Here is a 19,013-nt window from a genome sequence, read left to right as displayed (position 1 = left end):
TATTTATTTCAATTGCTATCAAATTTATCGTTTAGTATCAAATTAATCTGCATATCTTTTAAGCCACTAACAAAGTCAATTATTATCCGATTTTGAAGTTAAACAATATTCTCGTGCATCTGAAAACAAGAACTAGAAAGAAAATGCAAAAAGTCAGAATGGTTCGAAAACCAAAACATGGTACATCTATGAAAAAATGAAAATGCAGCATAATACAACATTTATGTCGATACTACTGTAATCCAAGTAGAGATGTTCGAGAGCAGGAAAAAACTGAAAAAACTTGTTAAGATCACACTTTTTATAAAATCCTATGTCCACTAGTGAAAGTTTTGCAAGAAGAGGGACATTTCTTAAAGAAAGAAATTTTATTGCGCCAACGAAGTCAAATGATCTTAACTTGGGAGCTTTAATTTGAATATGATTTGAAATATTTGAGATGTGCAGCACCAGCTGCTCAAGCAACGGGCTATGAGAGATCAAACGTCCAAGAGATTCGGAAGAAATTTTGACTTGACACAGTTCCAGGCTTATTAACACTTGAAATCCTTTAAAAGCCATTGGAGGATGTATTATACAATTTTCTAGACTCAAATGCCTCAACTGACAACATGTGAAAAGGGAAGAAGGTAATTCATATTGGTTCGACTTTGAAAATTGAAGAGCAAGATGTTTAATGCCTTTCCTAGAGATGAAATGTATCAGGTTGCCAATCTTAGGACATGTTCGCATATTAGGAATGAAGAGAGTAAACTTAGAAACAACTCCTTCACGTAGGGTCAACAAGTGGTAGATAAACATCAACAACTTATTATAATCTCACTAGTGGGGTCTTGGGAGCGTAGGGTCAACACAGGTGATAGATAAACATCAACAACAACTTACTATAATCTCACTAGTGGGGTCTTAGGAGAGTAGTGTGGACGCAGACCTTTACCCCTACCCTGGAGTAGAGAGGCTGTTTCCGATAGACCTTCGGTTCCCTCCCTCCATCTCACTAGTGGGGTCAGGGGACGCAGACTTTACCCTTACCCTGGGGTAGAGAGGTTGTTTCCGATAGACCTCGATTCCCTCCCTCTGAGACTCCCCACTTTACTTTTGGAGTGACTCGAACTCACAACCTTTTGATTAAAAGTAAAGGGTGCTTACCGGTAAAGCAACCCACTCTTATCAACAAGTAGTACATAATGTTTGTAAATTTATGAGAAGAGAATATTAAGATATCTGCAGCTTTCCAAAATGTTTGATCAAGCGTCAACACTGAAAGTATGCACTAGTTATATCTCCACTTCTTTGATAATACGCTTGTCCTCACAGCATCTCGCAAAGGCAAACATACCATTCACATTGCTAAGTACAATGTGAATCTCCAAACTATTCACATTGTTAAATCAACATGCCATAATTGCTGTTTCACATATTTGTGATTCGAAAAGGAAAATAAAAAGAATAGAAACAAGAATCACATTATATTTTGCTGCTACTCTTTTTTTTCCTTACAATATTTGGCAATTTTAATCAGCCTAATGCTTAATTCTGCATTTGGGCACTATTTTGTAACTTTCAAAAAAAATTGAAAAAATGACATTGTATAGCCGCTGTAAAAATTATAGTCGAAAAAATATATAAAATTTGTATATTTTATATATATATATATATATATATATATATATATATATACATTCTATATTTTATAAAAAAAAAATTATATATATTTTATATACTTTTTCGGCTATTATATGTAAATAGTTTCTTGCACAGACTAAAAGTTATAATACCCACACAAAGTAGTTTGGCCTTTTAAGTTTTAACTCTTTGGATTCATCACTCTAAATATCATCTCGAGTTTCGGCAAGTACGAAAAGGCAAAAACTTTTGAGTTTACTGGAAAAGAATGACCATTGAGATTTTCAATATCAACAAATGAGAGGCAGAAGCTAAAATGACTTTAGTTAACACCCAAAAAAAAGTGCAATTTTCGTGATTTCAATGAATTTCTGAGGACAAATATAAAATTCGAATCAAAGTTAGAGTTCGGCCAAACCCACAACTGCAAGGACTGCAAGGCTAGCTCCGCCCCTGCTTCTACAACCACACTTCAATTAACTAGTGATAAATAAAGTAGATAATAGGTCGAATGGCACAACAACTTTTAGATATTTAGTGACTCTTTACTTGATAAATGAAAAGTATAAAAGACCGTAGCATAATAGATATTTTGCAGTGAGTGTCCTAGAACAATTCACTTTGGCATGAAAAACAGAAAAAACTCCAAAACATGTGACATTAAATAAAATACCATACTAAACTAAAGGGCCAGTGGCCCACAGTTCAAAACTCAGTCGATAATAGGCTGACCCTCTACTCTTTATATAGGATCATATGAGAGCTGCAAAAAGAAATGGGTTATGTTCTGACTATACAGGTATAGATTTAAGAGCAACTGATCTTTAGGCTGAGTTTCTTTTCTTTTTTTTCTTTTTTTTAACCTTTTTTTCTCTCTTAGTGTTTTGAGTGAGAATTTTTCTGAGATGTGGAACTGTAACACTAAAACGTGTAAGAATAATATTGTCCAAATTCAATTTCAGCTTGTAAATATTGCACCATAGTTCTCATCGAAAATTGTTGCTCAAATGGATTATCTTTCCCATAAAAGGCCAAGGGAGTATTATTTTCCAACATTAAAGTTTTAGGGGTTTAAGAGGAATTTACTCTTGTTTCTTAAAGAGAAGAAAAACAAAATAGTGTCATATAAAATGAAACAATGAAAGTAATATACAAGTAGTAAAACTAATTAAAATTTAACCTATTTGAATTTGAAAGTAAGAAATCACAATCTAGATGAGCAATTAGCCTTTAAATGATTGAGAAAAAAATAGATGGACGGTTAAGATTATGTGTCTAGGATGTTCAACAAAATACACAACTAAAAAATAAATACAATGACTCACTTGATTTTATAGCATATTTGAATAATAAAGAAAAGTTGCATATATAGCAGTGGTAGCCAGTGGACAACTACTAAAATTGTGTAGAAAATACACCAACAATACGAAAGATAAACTTGTAATATTATAAAATAAAAAAAGTAACGCAAAAGGTAGAATTAATTATTATATGAAAAGGTAAGGTAAATAATAAAATAAGATTATTTAATAATAAGGAAGGGTAAGATAAGAGAAAAAAATAAGATAACGATGCGTCCACACCAAATCAGTCGTTCCATAAAGTGAAACTTATCATCGTTATGTAACGACGGATTTAATGATACGATCCAATAAATTTAAGTAACAATCAAAACAAACATTATATTTAAAGTAACAATACGATACAATACAATACTAACATGTCACAACCATCCAAAAGATACAATACAACATGTCACAACCATCCAAACAAGTTGTAAGGCAAAGGCAAAACACAGCCTCACTATGTATCAACATTCATTTTACACATTAAACTTCCAAACATTTTAGCCAAACATCATGGTCTGATTAACTGACTAGTGAAGGTCAAGTAGGGATGTGATATGGATACTAATCTACATTATACACAACTTCTGCTTTAGATGATGCCCGCTGAAATTTTGTTATCTCCGCCAGCACTTTGAGAGATTTTTTATCTTCTTCTACACGGGGGTCGATTACCATTCTCAGCAGCGCCGGAGACTTGGCCAATAAAACCTTGATAAGCTGCATTTCAGGCCCTATATCTCTTACACGTTTAAGCTTAACTGTCCTCAGGCGATTAAATGTCATATCTGAGAAGCTTGCAGGAATCTCATCAACAACACCACATGGCACAGGTTCATAATACTCGTCCCCCACAGTACCACATGCCTAAGAAAGATTGAGAAAAATCCATCAGCCCGAACTTAAAATTGAAGATCTAATGAGCATGCAAAATAAGAAAACCATTACATACGAAAATCACATATAAAAGAGAAAGAAACATCGTTAATAACCTCAATTTCAATCTCTTCTAAATATGGGGAGCTTCTTATCAAGCAAAGAGCAAATGAAAGATCAAAGAATTCTGCCAGACAAATCCAAGATACGTAAAGGCGTTTAAGACAGTTAAAAGCAGAGGGAAGCCTTGTTGGTATAAACTCAACGGGTCCAGCATCCACGGCCTAGGAAGAAATTGTCAAAAATCAGGATGACTCAGAGCCCAAAAGATGGTACATCTATAAAAATGCATTATATTCAAATCATGAAGCAACATTTACCTTGACATAGTGGAGATTCCAGCAGAGATGCTCGAGAGCAGGAATAGACTCAAAAATCTTGGCGAGATCATGTTCTGCCTCTACAGAAAATGCTCTAGGCTCATATGAAACTTTGGAAAGAAGAGGGACATATTTTAGACGTATAAAATGTATATCACCAATGAAGACAAAAGACCTCAGCTTGGGAGCACTAATTTCCACGGGGTTTGATATATCTGAGTTTTCCAGTACCAAGTTCTCAAGAAACAGTCTATGGGAGATTAAACTCCCAAGCAATTCAGAAGAAATTGTGACTCCACTTAGTTTTAAGCTAATTAACCTTTCAAATCCCTTAAAGACTGGTGGAGTATGTATTATACAATTTTCGAGAGACAAATGCCTCAACTGGGAACATGTGAAAAATGAAGAAGGCAATTTGTATAGATTACCACTTTGAAGTTCAAGAACAAGATGTTGAATGCCATTCCTAGAGAGGAAATATATTAAGTTGTCAAAATTAGGACAACCTTCCAAATAAGGAATTGAGAGGGTAAACTGGGTAATTGGTCCTTCATGAAGGGTCAAAATGTGGTAGATAATCTTTGTAAAGTTACTTGTAAAGCATGTTAAATCCTTTGTAGTTTTCCAAAGAGTTTGATCAAGTTTTAACTGTGGAAGTGTGCACCAGTTATATCTCCATTTCTTCGATAAGATGCTTGTCCTCACAGCATCTCGTAAAGACAACCTCATTAAAATTTCATCTATTACACACTTGGGAAGATTGCTAAGTGCATCCGGGGGAGGCATCATATTAAATGATTGCCAACAAGAACCTGCAGAAAATAAACGAGTATACAATAGGTAAGGAATCTCAAAAACTATCAGGATAGAGTACATACTAAAAGACAGCACACAACTGCTATTGACATTGTTAAATCAACAATCTACAACTGTAAGATAAAAGAAAAAGGTGCATTACATTTAAATAACTCATCAATTTCCTCTTAATATCCATGAATTGCATTATTTATAGCAAGAATCCTATTAATACTTCATGCATCCAGAATATTATTAAGATCATTATTCAAAAGGGAAAACCAAACAAACAATAAACAAGGATCACACATTATCTTTTGCCGCTATTAAGTTATAAGACAAGGAGAGGAAATGTTGTTCAATTCGGCTAGGTTTGACATCAAACTATTGTAACTTTATTACCTTTCTGTTTTATTTTTAAAACTTCTGTACTAATAGCTTTACCGAAAACAGCCTCTCTATCCCACAGGGTAGAGGTAAGGTCTGCGTACACACTACCCTCCCCATACCCTACTTGTGGGATTATACTGGGTTGTTGTTGTTGTTGTTGTACTAATAGCTTTGCTACTAATTTATATAGTCTAATTAGTCTTAGACTCTTAGTAGTTTATCACCACAATGTACATAATCTTGAGGTGACTCGGTATGTGTAAAGACTCTAAACACAACAAAAGCTGAACAATCCTATCATACATCAACAGCGGAACAACTTAAGTTAAAGCGGCGATCGACTTATATGATCCCGTACTCGCAAGCTTGATTGGAATTACTAATCACCCTAACAAATGGCAGAACTCCGATAGTAAATTTAGTTCTTTGCTGAACAAATTTTTTTTCCCTATACAGAGAAATAATTTTCTATAAACATTATATATTACTAGGTACACTGGATACTTCAACACCTAAATGTTATTTCAATTATCAAAACATACAAAATAGTTACCCAAACAGTGGCGTACATTGGATTTCTTTAACCGGTGTCAACCTATTGTAACAATTCAGCTTATATAAATGACTTTGGGTCTGGGGCTGTGTGTTCTTATTCCAAATTGATGTTTACTCTGCATTATTTATTAAACGGTGTCAACTTAATGTATGTATACATATTATTTTTAACAAAAATGCTTTAAAAAAAAAGGACAGCCCGTTGCATTAAGCTCCCGCTAGGCGCGGGATCCGGGGAAGGGCCCGACCACAAGAGTCTAGTTTAAGCAGCCTTACCCTGCATTCATGCAAGAGGTTGTTTCATATGACACTACTTAGTCCTTTGCCACGGCCTAGAAGGGGTGTCATCTAACACTACTTTGTCAGAATTTTCTTACTAAACATATGTATAATATTTTTCTATAAAAGAATGTGTATATGTATATATAGAGTAAGCCAACAGTACACTGCTTAGAAAACTATGCAAAGTACACACCGACGAATATGCTACATCCATGATAACGCTAACCCCATCAAGTTTTAAGCAAAACCCAATTCAATTTCAGCAGATTTAACTATACCCAGAAAATAAAAATACAATCTTGATTTCGAAATTCTATAGAACCCCAGAACCATATAAAAAAGCACATGAGTTATGTGTTAAGAATGAAGAAAACAGTAATAAGTTAAAAGAGGAGAAATAAAGAGAGGAAGATATGAACCTGATGAAGATGAATTGTGAACTACTCACTTCTCAAATTGGAAGAACCTGAAAAGAGAAATATATAGTTCACACTTAAATGGTGAAATCCAAAAGGCGACACCATACTGAAAATGGCTAAATTGCAATAATACCCTTTTTATTGTGTTCAATTTGTCTTAAAAATACCCTATGTTAATCTATTGCCTAAGTAAAAATCCCTCGCCTTTAATTTACGTTCTAATTTGCCTATGCCTCTAATGGAGGCTTGAGTAGCTTTTCAATTAAAAAGGTTTAAATTTGTCGCTCGACTATGCCTAGTGTTTGAACATAAATTTGATTGAAAATTTAAAAAAAAAAAATTGAAATTGTATTTGGACATGCATTTTATTTGAAAAAAAGTTAAAGTTTTGTGAATGGAGGACCAAACGGGAGCCATGTAAAATGATAAAACTTTGACAAAACGTTTAGATTTTCCTTGACTATGCAAAAGAGTAAAAAATTGTCATTCCTTAATGACTCGTTTGGTACGAGAAATAAGGAATAATTAATTCAGTGATTATATTTGATATGAGTTTATCTCATGTTTGATAGAATAAAATAGTGGTATAACTAAGTTATCCCAGGATTATAGTATTTTTTATCCCTATAGGAAGATAATTAATTCTGAAATAATTAATATTAGATAACTTGTTTTCCAACCAAACCACTCCTAGGATAGTTTCATATGAGCCTATGCCGTTAGGAAAAGAGTTCAAAAATGCCCCTATTTAAAAATCAGCATCATTTTTGTTTTCTTTTTGAGAGAGGAAGGGGATGACCTGGAATATCCAAATTCTTCAACAAAAAAAATCAGCTTCATTTTCAACTCTTAAATTCCTCTTTCACTCAAATTTTGTAGCTTGAAATAACTCTGCTAATAAAAAAATCCTGATAGAAATCGTTGTTTCCTTGATGGATCATTGGGTATGTACTGGATTAGTCGGATTAGTGAATTTTCGAATACGAAATAATTAAAAACAATTGTGTCTCATACCTAGTTGTATATTGTACTTAAGTTGGAATGGACTTCAACACTCACATTTGTAATCATAAGAATATTATATTTAAAAAAAAAAAAAATCAAAGGCATTTAGTTGTTATTTTGGAAAAAGCAATTCCTTCTGTTTTTCTATATTGCAATAATCAATCTCCTTCCTTACTAAAAATCTAGCTAATAGGATCAATATGTTAATGTAGCATGAGAAAAAGGATTAACACCATAGGAGAGATTAAATTATTAGCACATATATTAAATAAAACAATAACAAAATAAGAAGTTGTACAGCAGTGCTTGCAATTAGAAAATTAATATTTGATATTAGTCTCAAGGTAAAGTCTGCGTTCACACTATCCTCCCCAGACCCCACGTTGTGGGATAATATTGGGTATGTTGTTGTACTAGTCTCCAAGCTTTAACTTTTGCAAGGACGAAAACAATTTCTCTATCCGCACAAAATAGGGGTAAAGTCTGCATACACACTAATTTCCCCAAACCCCACTTACCGAATTACACTGAGTTTTTGTTGTTGTTGTAGTACAATTTCATGTTTCATTTAGTAGATCATTAACATGCATGAAATATAGGACCCTTAAGCATTGTCATAATGAGCAGACTAGTAAAAACATCTATTCAGAGGCACTTGTGCTTCCATACTAAAATCACCTTAATATTATTGTATCGTATTGTTAAATCTGTTGTTACGTAACTAAGAAAAGTTCCACTTTATGGAACGACCGTTTTGGTTTGATTGCATCGTTACCTTATTTTCTTCTCTCATCTTGCCCTTCCTTATTATTAAATAATCTTATTCTATCCTTTACCATATCATTTTATATAATAATTCTAACTCATGTGTTACTTTCTTTATAATATTGCAAGTTTATCCTTCATATTATTGTTGCATGACATCATGAAACGATCGCAAAAAATACAATCTATCCAAACATTGTATACATCAAAACGATATAGTACAATACAATACAATATCATACGATACATGCATTATGAAACAATACTTAACAATCATCCAAACAAGTTGTAAGACAAGGCAAAACACAGCCTTTTCTTTTGGTTTGATAGAAACACAGCCACAGCACAGCCGTATAACTGCATTCAATTCTGTCTGTCCAGTGTCCACCTTAATCTTCCAAAATTCTTTAGCCTAAGATCATGGTCTTGCAAAAAGACAAGTGGAGAAAAACAGGATCGTAATCTGGATAGAAATCTATGCAACTTTATAAACAACTTTTGCTTTAGATGATGCCCGCTGAAACTTTGTTATCTCTGCGAGTACCTTGAGTCTTGTTTCAGGAGAATTATCTCCTACCCCGGGCTCGATTAGCATTCTGATGAGCATTGGAGACTTGGCTAAGAGAAGCTGGATAAATTCCATTTCAGGAGTTAAGCCTATTATACCTGTAAGCTTAACAGATCTCAGGTGATTCAATGTCACATCTGAGAAGCTTTCAACTTCACGAGATTCTAGACCAGCAATCTCCTCCATTAACATAATCATACCCAGAAGCTGAATCATACAACTATAAAATAACAAATGTTCGTCCCTTTGAGCTAAAATTGAGGATTAATGATTATGAAATAAGTGTATAAGACACTCTAGCAATTACATGCAGAAAGAGCATAGAGAAGAGAAAGAAAAAAATTGAACCTGAATTTCAATGTCCTGTAAATATGGGGAGCTTCTTATCAAGCAAAGAACACATGAAGCCTCGTCTACACCATCTAGACATATGTCAGATAGGTAAAGACGTTTAAGACAGTTAAGAGGAGAGAGGAGCTGTTTTGGTACTTTGCCTGCTAAGAACTAAAAACACAGCGACAAAAATCAGAATGTCTCAAAGCCCAAAAAATAGCGCCATGAAAAAAGAACTGCAATGAGTCACGACGCAACAATTACCTGGACACTATAACAATTCAAGTGGAGATGCTCGAGAGCAGGAAAAGACTCGAAAAAACTTGGCAATATCATAGCTTCCTCCCTCATCTATATCTACAAGTGAAAGTTTTGCAAGAAGAGGGATATCCATTAAGGAAATTAATTTTAAACTGCCTGTGAAGTCAAAGGATCTCAACTTGGGAGCTTTAATTTGAATGTGATCGGAGATACTTGATTGCACCACCAGCTGCTCGAGCAACAGGCTGTAAGAGATTAAACCTCCAAGAAATTTGGAAGAAATTGTGACTTCACAAAGTTCGAGGGCAACTAACTTATCAAATCCTTTGAAAGCTGGTGGAGGATTTATTAAACATTTATGGAGACTTAGATATCTTATCTGAAAACATGTGAAAAATGAAGAAGGCAATTTGTATAGGTTATCCTTCGGAAATTGAAGAACAAGATGCTGAACGACATTCCTAGAGAGAAAACATATCAAGTTATCAATTTAAGACATTTTCCCAGATCAGCAATGGAGAGGGTAAACTTAGTAAGTGGTCCTACATTGAGGGTCAAAAGGTGGTACATGATGTCTGTAAATCTAATAGTAGGGGATATTATTGTAATACATTTGCCTTTGTAATACATTTGCCTTTACGAGATGCTGTGAGGACAAGCATCTTATCGAAGAAATGGAGGTATACCTGGTGCAGACTTCAACAGTTGACACTTGATCAAGTATTTTGGAAGGGGAGAATGCTACTGCCTCAAGGGAGCTCTCAACGATTCCCGTCAAGGTTGCAAGAAATGTAGGTTCCCCTTTCTTGAAACCTTTCACAAGCTGCATCGCGGACAGATGCATTCCATTTTGTGGCACCCGAACAAGGGGCACTACGCACGAACCTCCGGGATCGCTTATATGAAGCTGGTTGAGACGCTTAGCGTAACTGGTAAAGTTGTTGCCATGTGACCAGGCGGTCACGGGTTCGAGCCGTGGAAACAACCTCTTGCAGAAATGCAGGGTAAGGCTGCGTATAATAGACCCTTGTGGTTCGGCTCTTCCCCGGACCTCGCGCATAGCGGAAGCTTAGTACACCAGGCTGCCCTTTTTAGTAACTGATGGCAGAACCCCAATTGTAGATCTAGCTTCCTCTGACCAAAGAGTCCTTTATTACATAGCAAAATCGTTTTTTTTCATGTGGTCATTCGACACCACCAGTAGCAGATGTAGCTTATTAGCTACAAGTTCAACCGGATCCGGTAATTTTTACATGGAATGTGACACTAAAATAGTATATTCTAAATCCATAATTTCAAAAGTACGATAAGTTAAGTTCAATGCTAAGAACTTTAAGGGATGAACCTAACAAGTTCCATCTTTTATAGGATGTAAGTTGCCGATTGAACCCTTCTCATAATAAGAATATACATTAACCTAGTCTAGAAGTGGTATGATGGCGACTAATGAAAATTATACTAAGTAGCAAATACTTTGATTTAGTTTACATGTTCAGCACAAGTAATACGGGACTGAAAAATGATCACAAACTGAGTTATTTGGTTCCACTTATACATAGGAAACATTTCAAATAATTTACATCAAGGACCAAATTCAACTTTCAAACCAATCCAAAATGTTTATTTCAACCAAATTAAGAGAAAAATCAACTTTCTATGCTGTCATTTCTTCTTCTTCTTTTAAATAATAAAGATTCTTTTTTTCTCCAATCCCCTCATTGTACAGAAACCTCAATTGCTTCTCAAACTTAAGACAATATGCCAAAATACAGCTACTTTTCTTGACTTACTGAAATGATGCTCATACCCCAAGAAAACCAACAATACCAACATCATCCAAAATGGAAAGAAATGATTTTTAGAAAACAAAAGACGAGGTAGCAGATTTTCAGCTTACCAAGACTTGAGATTATGAATTTGGAAGATCCAAAAAGGAGTACCAAATAGCCTTATGCGTACTTTGAGTGCTTTCTCTACTCTTTTGGGTTCATCGGAAAGAGGTTTTTTCAAACGAAGGGGAAAGAGAAACCCTAAAATTATGGAGTGATTACTCATAGGGCTGTCCATTTGGGGGGAAATGCCAAATTTTAATTAACCCAAATTAATGTTGTGTTATAGTGCCGGTCTGTTTACTTAACCGTTATTGGTATTGTTTTCATTTATTTTCTGGCTTTTATGTGGTTATTGCTATTGTTTTCGTCTATTTTTTGGCTTTTCTGTTGCTGTTATTATTACTTTGGTTTCTGTTGATAGTACTAATATATTATATTTTCTCGTTTTTGTCTTTCAGAAACAATTTCTCTACTCTCTCAGTATAGGGGTAAGATTTGCGTACACACTAATTTTCACAGGCCCCACAAATAAATTTTTACTAGGTCGTTATTATTGTTGTTTTAATCCCTTAAACTAAAAAAAATAACCGACGTATGTGTAATAGACATATAATTTATGTATAATATATGTATAACTATGCATACTTTATGTACACCGACTAGAAAGAGTAAACAGTGAATCTGCTATTTGTGTAACAATTTTATTTGTTCTTAAATTTTACGAAATTTGTCAATCACACACCCATTTTTCATATGCATAATATTACCGGCTCATATAATCAATATTATGGCTAAGTTCAATATCAGATACCCTATTAAATCGAATATAGAATTTTCTTCTTTCTCGCCCACGCTAGCTGGCGTTTTATGGGTTTCGAACATAGAAGGCTGAAGTTGTATTTCTACTTTTAATGTTAAAATACTATCTACGTATCATGGTCTTACTAAGCCGAACTTGTTAATTCTTAGGACATTATTAATGTTTTTGTTGCATTTTCTTAACATGATTTCACCGCTTCATGAATATTTTATTTGAATGATTATGGTGGGAAAGAGAAACTATTAAGGCAATATGACATAAATATTTTACAAGAATATTCATATCTTGTAAGAAAAAGCTCAATTTATCGGCTCAAAATCGAAAATTTCAAACTATCCAATCCAACTAATCTAAAAATTAACTTAAAAAACCTGATCCAATCCGAGCTTATTTGAATTGGATTATAATTTCTTCAACCTGAAACCGAAGATTCAATCCGAAATTTTCATATCCAATCTGAATTACCCGAATCCGCCTCTAATTTTCTCGATATTTTAAAAAACAATTGGCATAGAAATATAAAAATAAATTCAATCTCACTTTATTTAAGTTATGAATAAAGTTTTAATATGTAAGTATATGTTTAGTAAGAATTATACAAATTGACGAACATACGATCTCTTAAAATATTTTTTATGGGAAATTTTTTTCGGTAACACATGATAATTATTTTGTAATCTAATAATGATCATTAATTCATATAATCTTTTAAGTTTAACCAGACTTTAATAATTAAACACAGAGATTAAACAAGAAACACATTTTCATTAGCAACAAAATCAGGCATTCAAACAAATCTAGAAAACATATACACACACAAGAAAAAAAACACAGAAGAGTATTAAAAAGAAGATAAAGCCTATTCATAGATTAAAATGCATCCAATAGGAAAAAGATTTTTTGACTTAACTAAAAGAGAATGACCATTGAGATATCAAATATCAATGAATGAGATAGAGGGAGTTTTAAGTGCTTGCATCACATTATTTTGTTTTTCTGGAAAAATTATATGATGTAGCTAACTTATACACTGTACTTACAATTTGTAGCTATACTTTTAGAAAATTACCATTCATAACTATATTTGAATTTTATAGCAAATCCAAATATATACACCGGGTGCGATAAGTATCTACCATTCTTATTTCATCAACTAGGCAAAGACATTTGACACCTTTAAGATCAAAGGGAATCTTTGTTGATAATTCACCTTCTCCTGCAGCCAAGAACCAGGAAGAAAATACTGAATGACTCAAAGCCCAAAAGAGTCAAAAGGAGCTAGCAGTTGTATATAGTTATACTTGGTTGATTAAAAAAAATTCATTTTCAACCAAAAAAGTACTCACTTTAACTTCCAAAATAACTGAGCCAAAGATCATAGATTGATTAAAGACTGCTGAAGATCAATAAACAGGATCGTAATCTTGATCTTGTACTAGCGTTTGATGAAGACAACTTCTGCTTCAGGTGATGCACGCTGAAATGTTGTTAACTCATCAACGAGTTTTTTTACTGTTGCAGTTCCTTTAGCTCGACATGACTCGATTAGCATTCTCACCAGCACGGGAGACTTGGCTAACAGAAGCTTGGCAAGCTGCATCTCAATAATTGAGCCACTAGTGAATATTAGCTTAACATCCTTGAGGTGATTAAATGTCACGTCTGAGGGAAGTTCCACTCGATGATCTGCTACACCATCGTTACAACAAGCCTCCTAAGAAAAATTAACCAAATTCAATTCTCTGAAAATAAAAGGCCACAACATAAGAAACATAGAGAAGAGTACCTGAATCTCCATATATTGTAAATATGGAAAGCTACTTATCAAGCAACAAGCACATGAAACCTCAGCCGAGTCATACAGATCAACAGTTATGTAAAGCTGTTTGACACAGTTAAGATCAAAGGGAAGCCTTGTTGGTATTTCACCTGCTTCTGCAGCAAATAACTAGGAAGAAAATATTAAAAATTTAGAGTGAAACAAAGCCTAAAATTGAAAATGCGTTATACTGAAGTCAGGAAGCAACATTTACCATATTCACGCAGAGATGCTCAAGAGCAGAAAAAGACTCGAAAAACTTCACAATATCCCATTTTTCTGCCCCCAAATAACCTGTTTCATTATCCGTAAGTAAAAGTTTTTCCAGAAGAGGGGCATTCTTTAGAAAGATAGATCTTATACTGCCTGCAAAGTAAAATGATCTCAGCCTGGGAGCATTAATTTCAACGACGTTGCTATAAGAATATGCGATATGCAGCACCAAATGCTCGAGTAACAAGCAATGAGAGATTAAACTTCCAAGCAACTTGGAAGATATTGTAACTTCACATAGCTCCAGCCTAATTAACCTATCAAATCCTTTGAAGGCAGGTGGAGGAATTATTAAACAATTCTGGAGAGTCAAATGCCTCAACTGCAAACATTTGAAAAATGAAGAAGGCAATTTGTGTGGGCTATCCCTGAATGGAAGTTCAAGAACAAGATGTTGAATGCCATTTTTAGAGAGAAAATATATCAAGTCATCAATCATATGACAGCTTCTCGACTTAGGAACACAGAGGATAAACTTTGTAATCGGTCCTGCATGAAATATCAGAATGTGGGAAATAATCTTGGTAATTTCAGTTGTATGAAAAAATAAATTCTTTTTAGTTGTCCAAACAGCTTCATCAAGCGTCAACTCTGGAAGTCCGCACCATTTATATCTCCAATTGTTTGATAAAACACTAGTCCTCACAGCATCTTTAAAAGGCAAACACATCAAAATGGAATCAATTACATTCTCTGGAAGGTTGTTAAGTGCATCGGGAGGTAAAGTTAGACAACAATGCTTTTTGTCCTCAGGAGACATCACATAACAATATTTGCCAATAAGAACCTGTAGAAAATGAACAAGAATACAAAGATGAGGAAATCTCCAAACTATCTTGACACAACTGCACATGATGTTTTGAAATTGACATGCTATAACTGTAAGAAGAACAGAAAGGTCGTGCTCTAATTGAAATCATTCGTAAATCTCCTCTTAATATCAAAGAACTACATTCTTTACCGTAAGGATGCCATCGGCAAAAACTTTATTAAAACATAAGACTATAAAATATGTGATTATTCTAAAGAAAAAAGAAAGGAAGAATAGAACCAAATTACCTTTTGCTTCTATTAAGCTTAAAGACATCTATAGCTAAACAACAAAGGGAGAGAGAAAGTTCCAATAATTTTTTTTATAACCGTGGTGTCCGGGCAAGCTTACGTACACCTAGACTAATTGCACGGAACACCTACTACCTCCCACCAGCAACATGTACCAAGTAATTCTATACACCAATAGATGGAAAAAAATCACCTAGTGTTCTTTCTTGGCCATACATCTTGGCTTCATTTTTTCAAAAAATAATTGAAAACATTGTTTGTTTATGAAATATGATCATGTTTTGGGAAAAAAGTTCAAAAATTTTCAAGTTCCCAAAAACTAATTTTCTTCAAATAAAATGCATGTCCAAATACAACTTAAACTTTCAAAAATTATTCAAAAATTCCATTTTCAAGTTTCAATCAAATCTATGCCCAAACGCTAGCTTAGTTATTTCACATATTTGGCATCGCCCAAATAAGCTTAGCAGCTTTATTCCCACAAAATGCATAACCCTAACTTTAATTATAAACACTACAGGAATGGAAAAATACCCAAGGAATTTGAGTAATAAAATTTGTATAGCCTAAAAAAAGCTTAGCAGCTTTATTCCCACACTTTGGATAACCCTAAGCATGATTGGCAATTTATAAACACAACGGAAACATAAAAATTTATGTAATATTCAACATAATTAAGTGAATTTCAACAAAATTATAGAACACCAATTGCAATTACAAAGAGAAATGAAATGATTTAAGAAAAACAAAAGAAAAAACGATGTGCAGAATCACACATTTAATTTAATCTTACTTTATAAAATGGAGTTAGGCTTTCTCTGGTTGTGTTCAATCTTCCGTTGTGAGGGCACTTCTTTTACTTTCGGTGGGGATCCTCACTGTTTAATTACCTCTCGATAATTTTTATTTTATTTTTTCACTTCTATTCGTAATTGAGAAAAAATTAACTATTATATTGCATTTTTTTACTTTAAATATATTACTATTTACTTTGATTGTTACTTAAATTTTATTTTTATTGTATCTTAAATCAGTATCATTTATGTAACATTGATTTGGTGTGATCACATTCTTACCCCGCTTTTTCTTCTCACATTTTGCCCTTTCTTATTACTAAAATTATCTAATTTTATCCTTTATCCTACCTTTTTTATACTCTCTCTATCTCAATTTATGTGAATATATTTGACTACGCATGAAATTTAAGAAGAAAAATAAGAAGAGTTTTGAACTTGTTGTATAAAATGATGTACATATTTTTTTTGTGTGGATATAAATTATTGCATAAAGAAAAATTATATCCAAATATGAAAAGTAAGAGCACGTAATTTTTGCCCCATGTATAAATTACTCCTAAAAACAAACCAAAAATAGTTTTAATTGCTTTATAGAATTTTAGAAAAAGTTTCTCTATTTTTAATTGATTTGTTTGGCATTTATTTGAATCTTCATGCATTTAGAAATACTTAAAATTCATAAAAAGGGTCAAAAATATTTTGTATCTGATTCATTACATTTTATTATATCATTAGCATCTAGTTGCATGTTAGTTGCATTCACAAAAATAAAAATCACCAAAAATACAGTAGTCGCTTTGTCGTTATTTTGCATTTTTAAAATTAATTATTTAGGTAATTAGTTGGTTAGTCAATCATTGGTTAAAATTAATAAATAGGTTAATTTTTCAATTTGAGTTTTAAATGTTAAGCTAGTTTGATTTAGTGGCTAAGTACAAAAATGAAGAGGAAAAGTGGTTCAGGCTTTTTGAGTTCCAATAAGACTGGGCCACGATTCCCAACAGCCCAGTTGCTCTTAATATTAGCCAAAACCCGTCTCAGCCAAGTATCACACCTGGTCCAGACCACATCCACACCAAATGACACTGTTTCAATCCGGATCAATCAGGACCCTTCATTTTGTCCAATCCAATGTATGAGAACTTTTTTGCCCATCTCATAAAATTGTCCTAACGATCCCCTACCAACCAAATACCTCTTAAGCCCTCTCTTCTCTTACCCTAATCCTATACCGCCGCCAGAAATCATCCATGGTAACGACACAACACCAAATTCGCCCAAATTTTCACCCCACAATCTCCGTCATTTCCCCATGCATATCCCACCGTTAGTTTACTCCAAAACCTTACTGAATCTCTAGAATTTTAGATCTAAGAACCAAACCCTAGCTGTCATTCGATCCTTCTTCATATTCTTGATCGATCCTTACTCTTTTACGATTGAGACTTGCATTAGTGGAAAGCTCTTGATGAGAGCTATCTATTGATGTAAGATTCATTCCATTTCTCGGAGGTCGCGTTTTGGTCAACCCACCGTTGACTGGCCCAAGCCTCTTTGAAATCGTCTCATATGGCTTTGTCTCTCTCTCAATAGGTATACTCTCACCCCATTCTATTATATTTTTATGTTTTTTTGGTTGAAGAACAGTTGGCTAATTAATCGGTATTATAGTCGAAAATATTTTATTTGTTTAATTTCGTGTTAACAATGTTAGTTTAACTCATGAATTAGTTCAATTAACTGTTAAATTTGCATTTAGTTAGTAATTACTTGTTTGAGTGTTTACATGTCTAGGTTGATAGTTTAATTGTATGATCTTGATTAGTTAATTACATTAGGTTAATCATCTAAATTTTAACTTTGAATATTATTTTCTTTGCCGTAATTTATAATTTGTTTAAGTTTCATTTTTTGCTGTTGTTTGTAATTACTAAAAGTCTAAGGGGTGCTACGAGAATTAAAATTTGAAGGGATCTTTCTTGTAACTAATTTAGAAGCTTCTAGAAAAAGAAAAAGGGACTGAACTGTAAAAGAAAATGAGGAGCAGGTCGTGTGAGGGGGCTGGGAGTCAAAAACAGAACTTAGTAGGAGTAAAAAAGAAGAAAAATAAAAAGAGACAGTTGTGGAAATATTCTATAAAGGCAGTACATACTCTGCATTTCTGACACACACACTCATTTTGCATTTTTTCAGATATTCCCTCACTCACACACTCACTATTCTCTCTCATTAAAAATCTGCAAACACTCTCCTCTCATCTCTACTCCTCTAAAAAACACACGCACATCTCACTCTAAGAGAGAGTTGAAAACATATTCTAAAATTTTTAAAAAAAATTAGATTTCAGATCTGGAAACAAAAATATCAAAACAAAAATAGAAGAGAAAGTTGTTTGAAGTTGCTGCTGCTTCTTTGATTTTCATCTTCCCTGGGTTTCTGAATTCTATGTTGATCAAAGGCTGCTGGTTCTGTTGTCTCTGTGTAGCTGAGCTTCACTCTTCCCTTCAGCATTGTTACTTCTGTTTCTTATGTTAAGGTACTGACTGATCCCCTACAATATAATCTTAACTTGAATTAATGAAATACTTGATGCAATTGTAACTGTTGTTCGTCTTGAATTGATGTCGGTGTGTACTGTTTTTATGTTTAATAGCCTACGATGTACAATATTTGTCATTGCACATGGTGATTCATTGAAAGTATGAACTGATGGTTGCATATGTGATTGTTTGAAGTTGAAAATATACTAAGTATTGTATTCCTTACTGCTAATGTCATAAATAACTAATGATTGGTTTTGTGTAAGGAA

The 19,013-nt window shown here is 33.6% G+C and overlaps 3 protein-coding genes across 10 annotated transcripts; all 3 read right to left on the bottom strand.

Moving 5' to 3' along the window:
- Positions 1 to 3,282: 3,282 nt before the first annotated feature.
- Positions 3,283 to 6,797, bottom strand: LOC117272930 (F-box/FBD/LRR-repeat protein At1g13570-like). Of its 4 annotated transcripts, XM_009631318.4 has the most exons (4): positions 6,670 to 6,797; positions 4,229 to 5,040; positions 3,965 to 4,132; positions 3,283 to 3,839 (listed from the first exon to the last, which is right to left on the bottom strand). In XM_009631318.4, exons 2-4 carry the CDS (start codon positions 5,015 to 5,017, stop codon positions 3,537 to 3,539), a joined length of 1,260 nt encoding a protein of 419 aa, XP_009629613.1. In that variant the 5' UTR covers positions 5,018 to 5,040; positions 6,670 to 6,797; the 3' UTR covers positions 3,283 to 3,536. The 4 variants fall into 4 exon arrangements, with proteins under 4 accessions (XP_009629613.1, XP_033508316.1, XP_018634403.2 ...); XM_033652425.2 differs by lacking the exon at positions 3,965 to 4,132 and having other exon boundaries at positions 6,670 to 6,769; XM_018778887.3 differs by lacking the exon at positions 6,670 to 6,797 and having other exon boundaries at positions 4,229 to 5,171.
- Positions 6,798 to 8,613: 1,816 nt separating this feature from the next.
- LOC104119745 (uncharacterized) lies at positions 8,614 to 11,702 on the bottom strand. 3 transcript variants are annotated; one of them, XM_070187278.1, is made up of 4 exons: positions 10,288 to 11,702; positions 9,605 to 9,697; positions 9,356 to 9,511; positions 8,614 to 9,227 (listed from the first exon to the last, which is right to left on the bottom strand). In XM_070187278.1, the coding sequence occupies exons 2-4, from the start codon at positions 9,689 to 9,691 to the stop codon at positions 9,162 to 9,164; spliced, it is 309 nt and encodes a 102-aa protein (XP_070043379.1). In that variant the 5' UTR covers positions 9,692 to 9,697; positions 10,288 to 11,702; the 3' UTR covers positions 8,614 to 9,161. The 3 variants fall into 3 exon arrangements, with proteins under 3 accessions (XP_070043379.1, XP_009629617.1, XP_033508318.1); XM_009631322.4 differs by having other exon boundaries at positions 11,499 to 11,702; XM_033652427.2 differs by having other exon boundaries at positions 9,605 to 11,701.
- A 1,511-nt stretch (positions 11,703 to 13,213) lies between these two features.
- Positions 13,214 to 16,326, bottom strand: LOC104119746 (F-box/FBD/LRR-repeat protein At1g13570-like). Of its 3 annotated transcripts, XM_033652429.2 has the most exons (5): positions 16,201 to 16,326; positions 14,287 to 15,132; positions 14,040 to 14,201; positions 13,600 to 13,967; positions 13,214 to 13,469 (listed from the first exon to the last, which is right to left on the bottom strand). In XM_033652429.2, exons 2-4 carry the CDS (start codon positions 15,103 to 15,105, stop codon positions 13,689 to 13,691), a joined length of 1,260 nt encoding a protein of 419 aa, XP_033508320.1. In that variant the 5' UTR covers positions 15,106 to 15,132; positions 16,201 to 16,326; the 3' UTR covers positions 13,214 to 13,469; positions 13,600 to 13,688. The 3 variants fall into 3 exon arrangements, with proteins under 3 accessions (XP_033508320.1, XP_009629619.1, XP_033508319.1); XM_009631324.3 differs by lacking the exon at positions 16,201 to 16,326 and having other exon boundaries at positions 13,600 to 13,939; positions 14,287 to 16,166; XM_033652428.2 differs by lacking the exon at positions 16,201 to 16,326 and having other exon boundaries at positions 14,287 to 16,163.
- Positions 16,327 to 19,013: the final 2,687 nt, after the last annotated feature.

Source organism: Nicotiana tomentosiformis, chromosome 10, assembly GCF_000390325.3.
Source record: "Nicotiana tomentosiformis chromosome 10, ASM39032v3, whole genome shotgun sequence".
NCBI lineage: Eukaryota > Viridiplantae > Streptophyta > Magnoliopsida > Solanales > Solanaceae > Nicotiana > Nicotiana tomentosiformis.
This window is presented reverse-complemented; position numbering and strand designations above follow the sequence as displayed.

Bases quoted from the DNA above. Each gene is read 5' to 3' on its own strand.
- LOC117272930 (XM_018778887.3), bottom strand. From the start codon at position 5,104: ATGTACTCTATCCTGATAGTTTTTGAGATTCCTTACCTATTGTATACT. The intron at 4,133-4,228 runs GTAAATGTTGCT...ATTTCTTCCTAG, and splicing joins GGAATCTCCACTATGTCAAG to GCCGTGGATGCTGGACCCGT. The intron at 3,840-3,964 runs GTTATTAACGAT...AATCTTTCTTAG, and splicing joins TAGAAGAGATTGAAATTGAG to GCATGTGGTACTGTGGGGGA.
- LOC104119745 (XM_070187278.1), bottom strand. From the start codon at position 9,691: ATGAGGGAGGAAGCTATGATATTGCCAAGTTTTTTCGAGTCTTTTCCT. The intron at 9,512-9,604 runs GTAATTGTTGCG...CTGTGTTTTTAG, and splicing joins TGAATTGTTATAGTGTCCAG to TTCTTAGCAGGCAAAGTACC. The intron at 9,228-9,355 runs GTTCAATTTTTT...GTTATTTTATAG, and splicing joins TACAGGACATTGAAATTCAG to TTGTATGATTCAGCTTCTGG.
- LOC104119746 (XM_033652428.2), bottom strand. From the start codon at position 15,198: ATGTGCAGTTGTGTCAAGATAGTTTGGAGATTTCCTCATCTTTGTATT. The intron at 14,202-14,286 runs GTAAATGTTGCT...TTTTCTTCCTAG, and splicing joins AGCATCTCTGCGTGAATATG to TTATTTGCTGCAGAAGCAGG. The intron at 13,968-14,039 runs GTACTCTTCTCT...AATTTTTCTTAG, and splicing joins TACAATATATGGAGATTCAG to GAGGCTTGTTGTAACGATGG.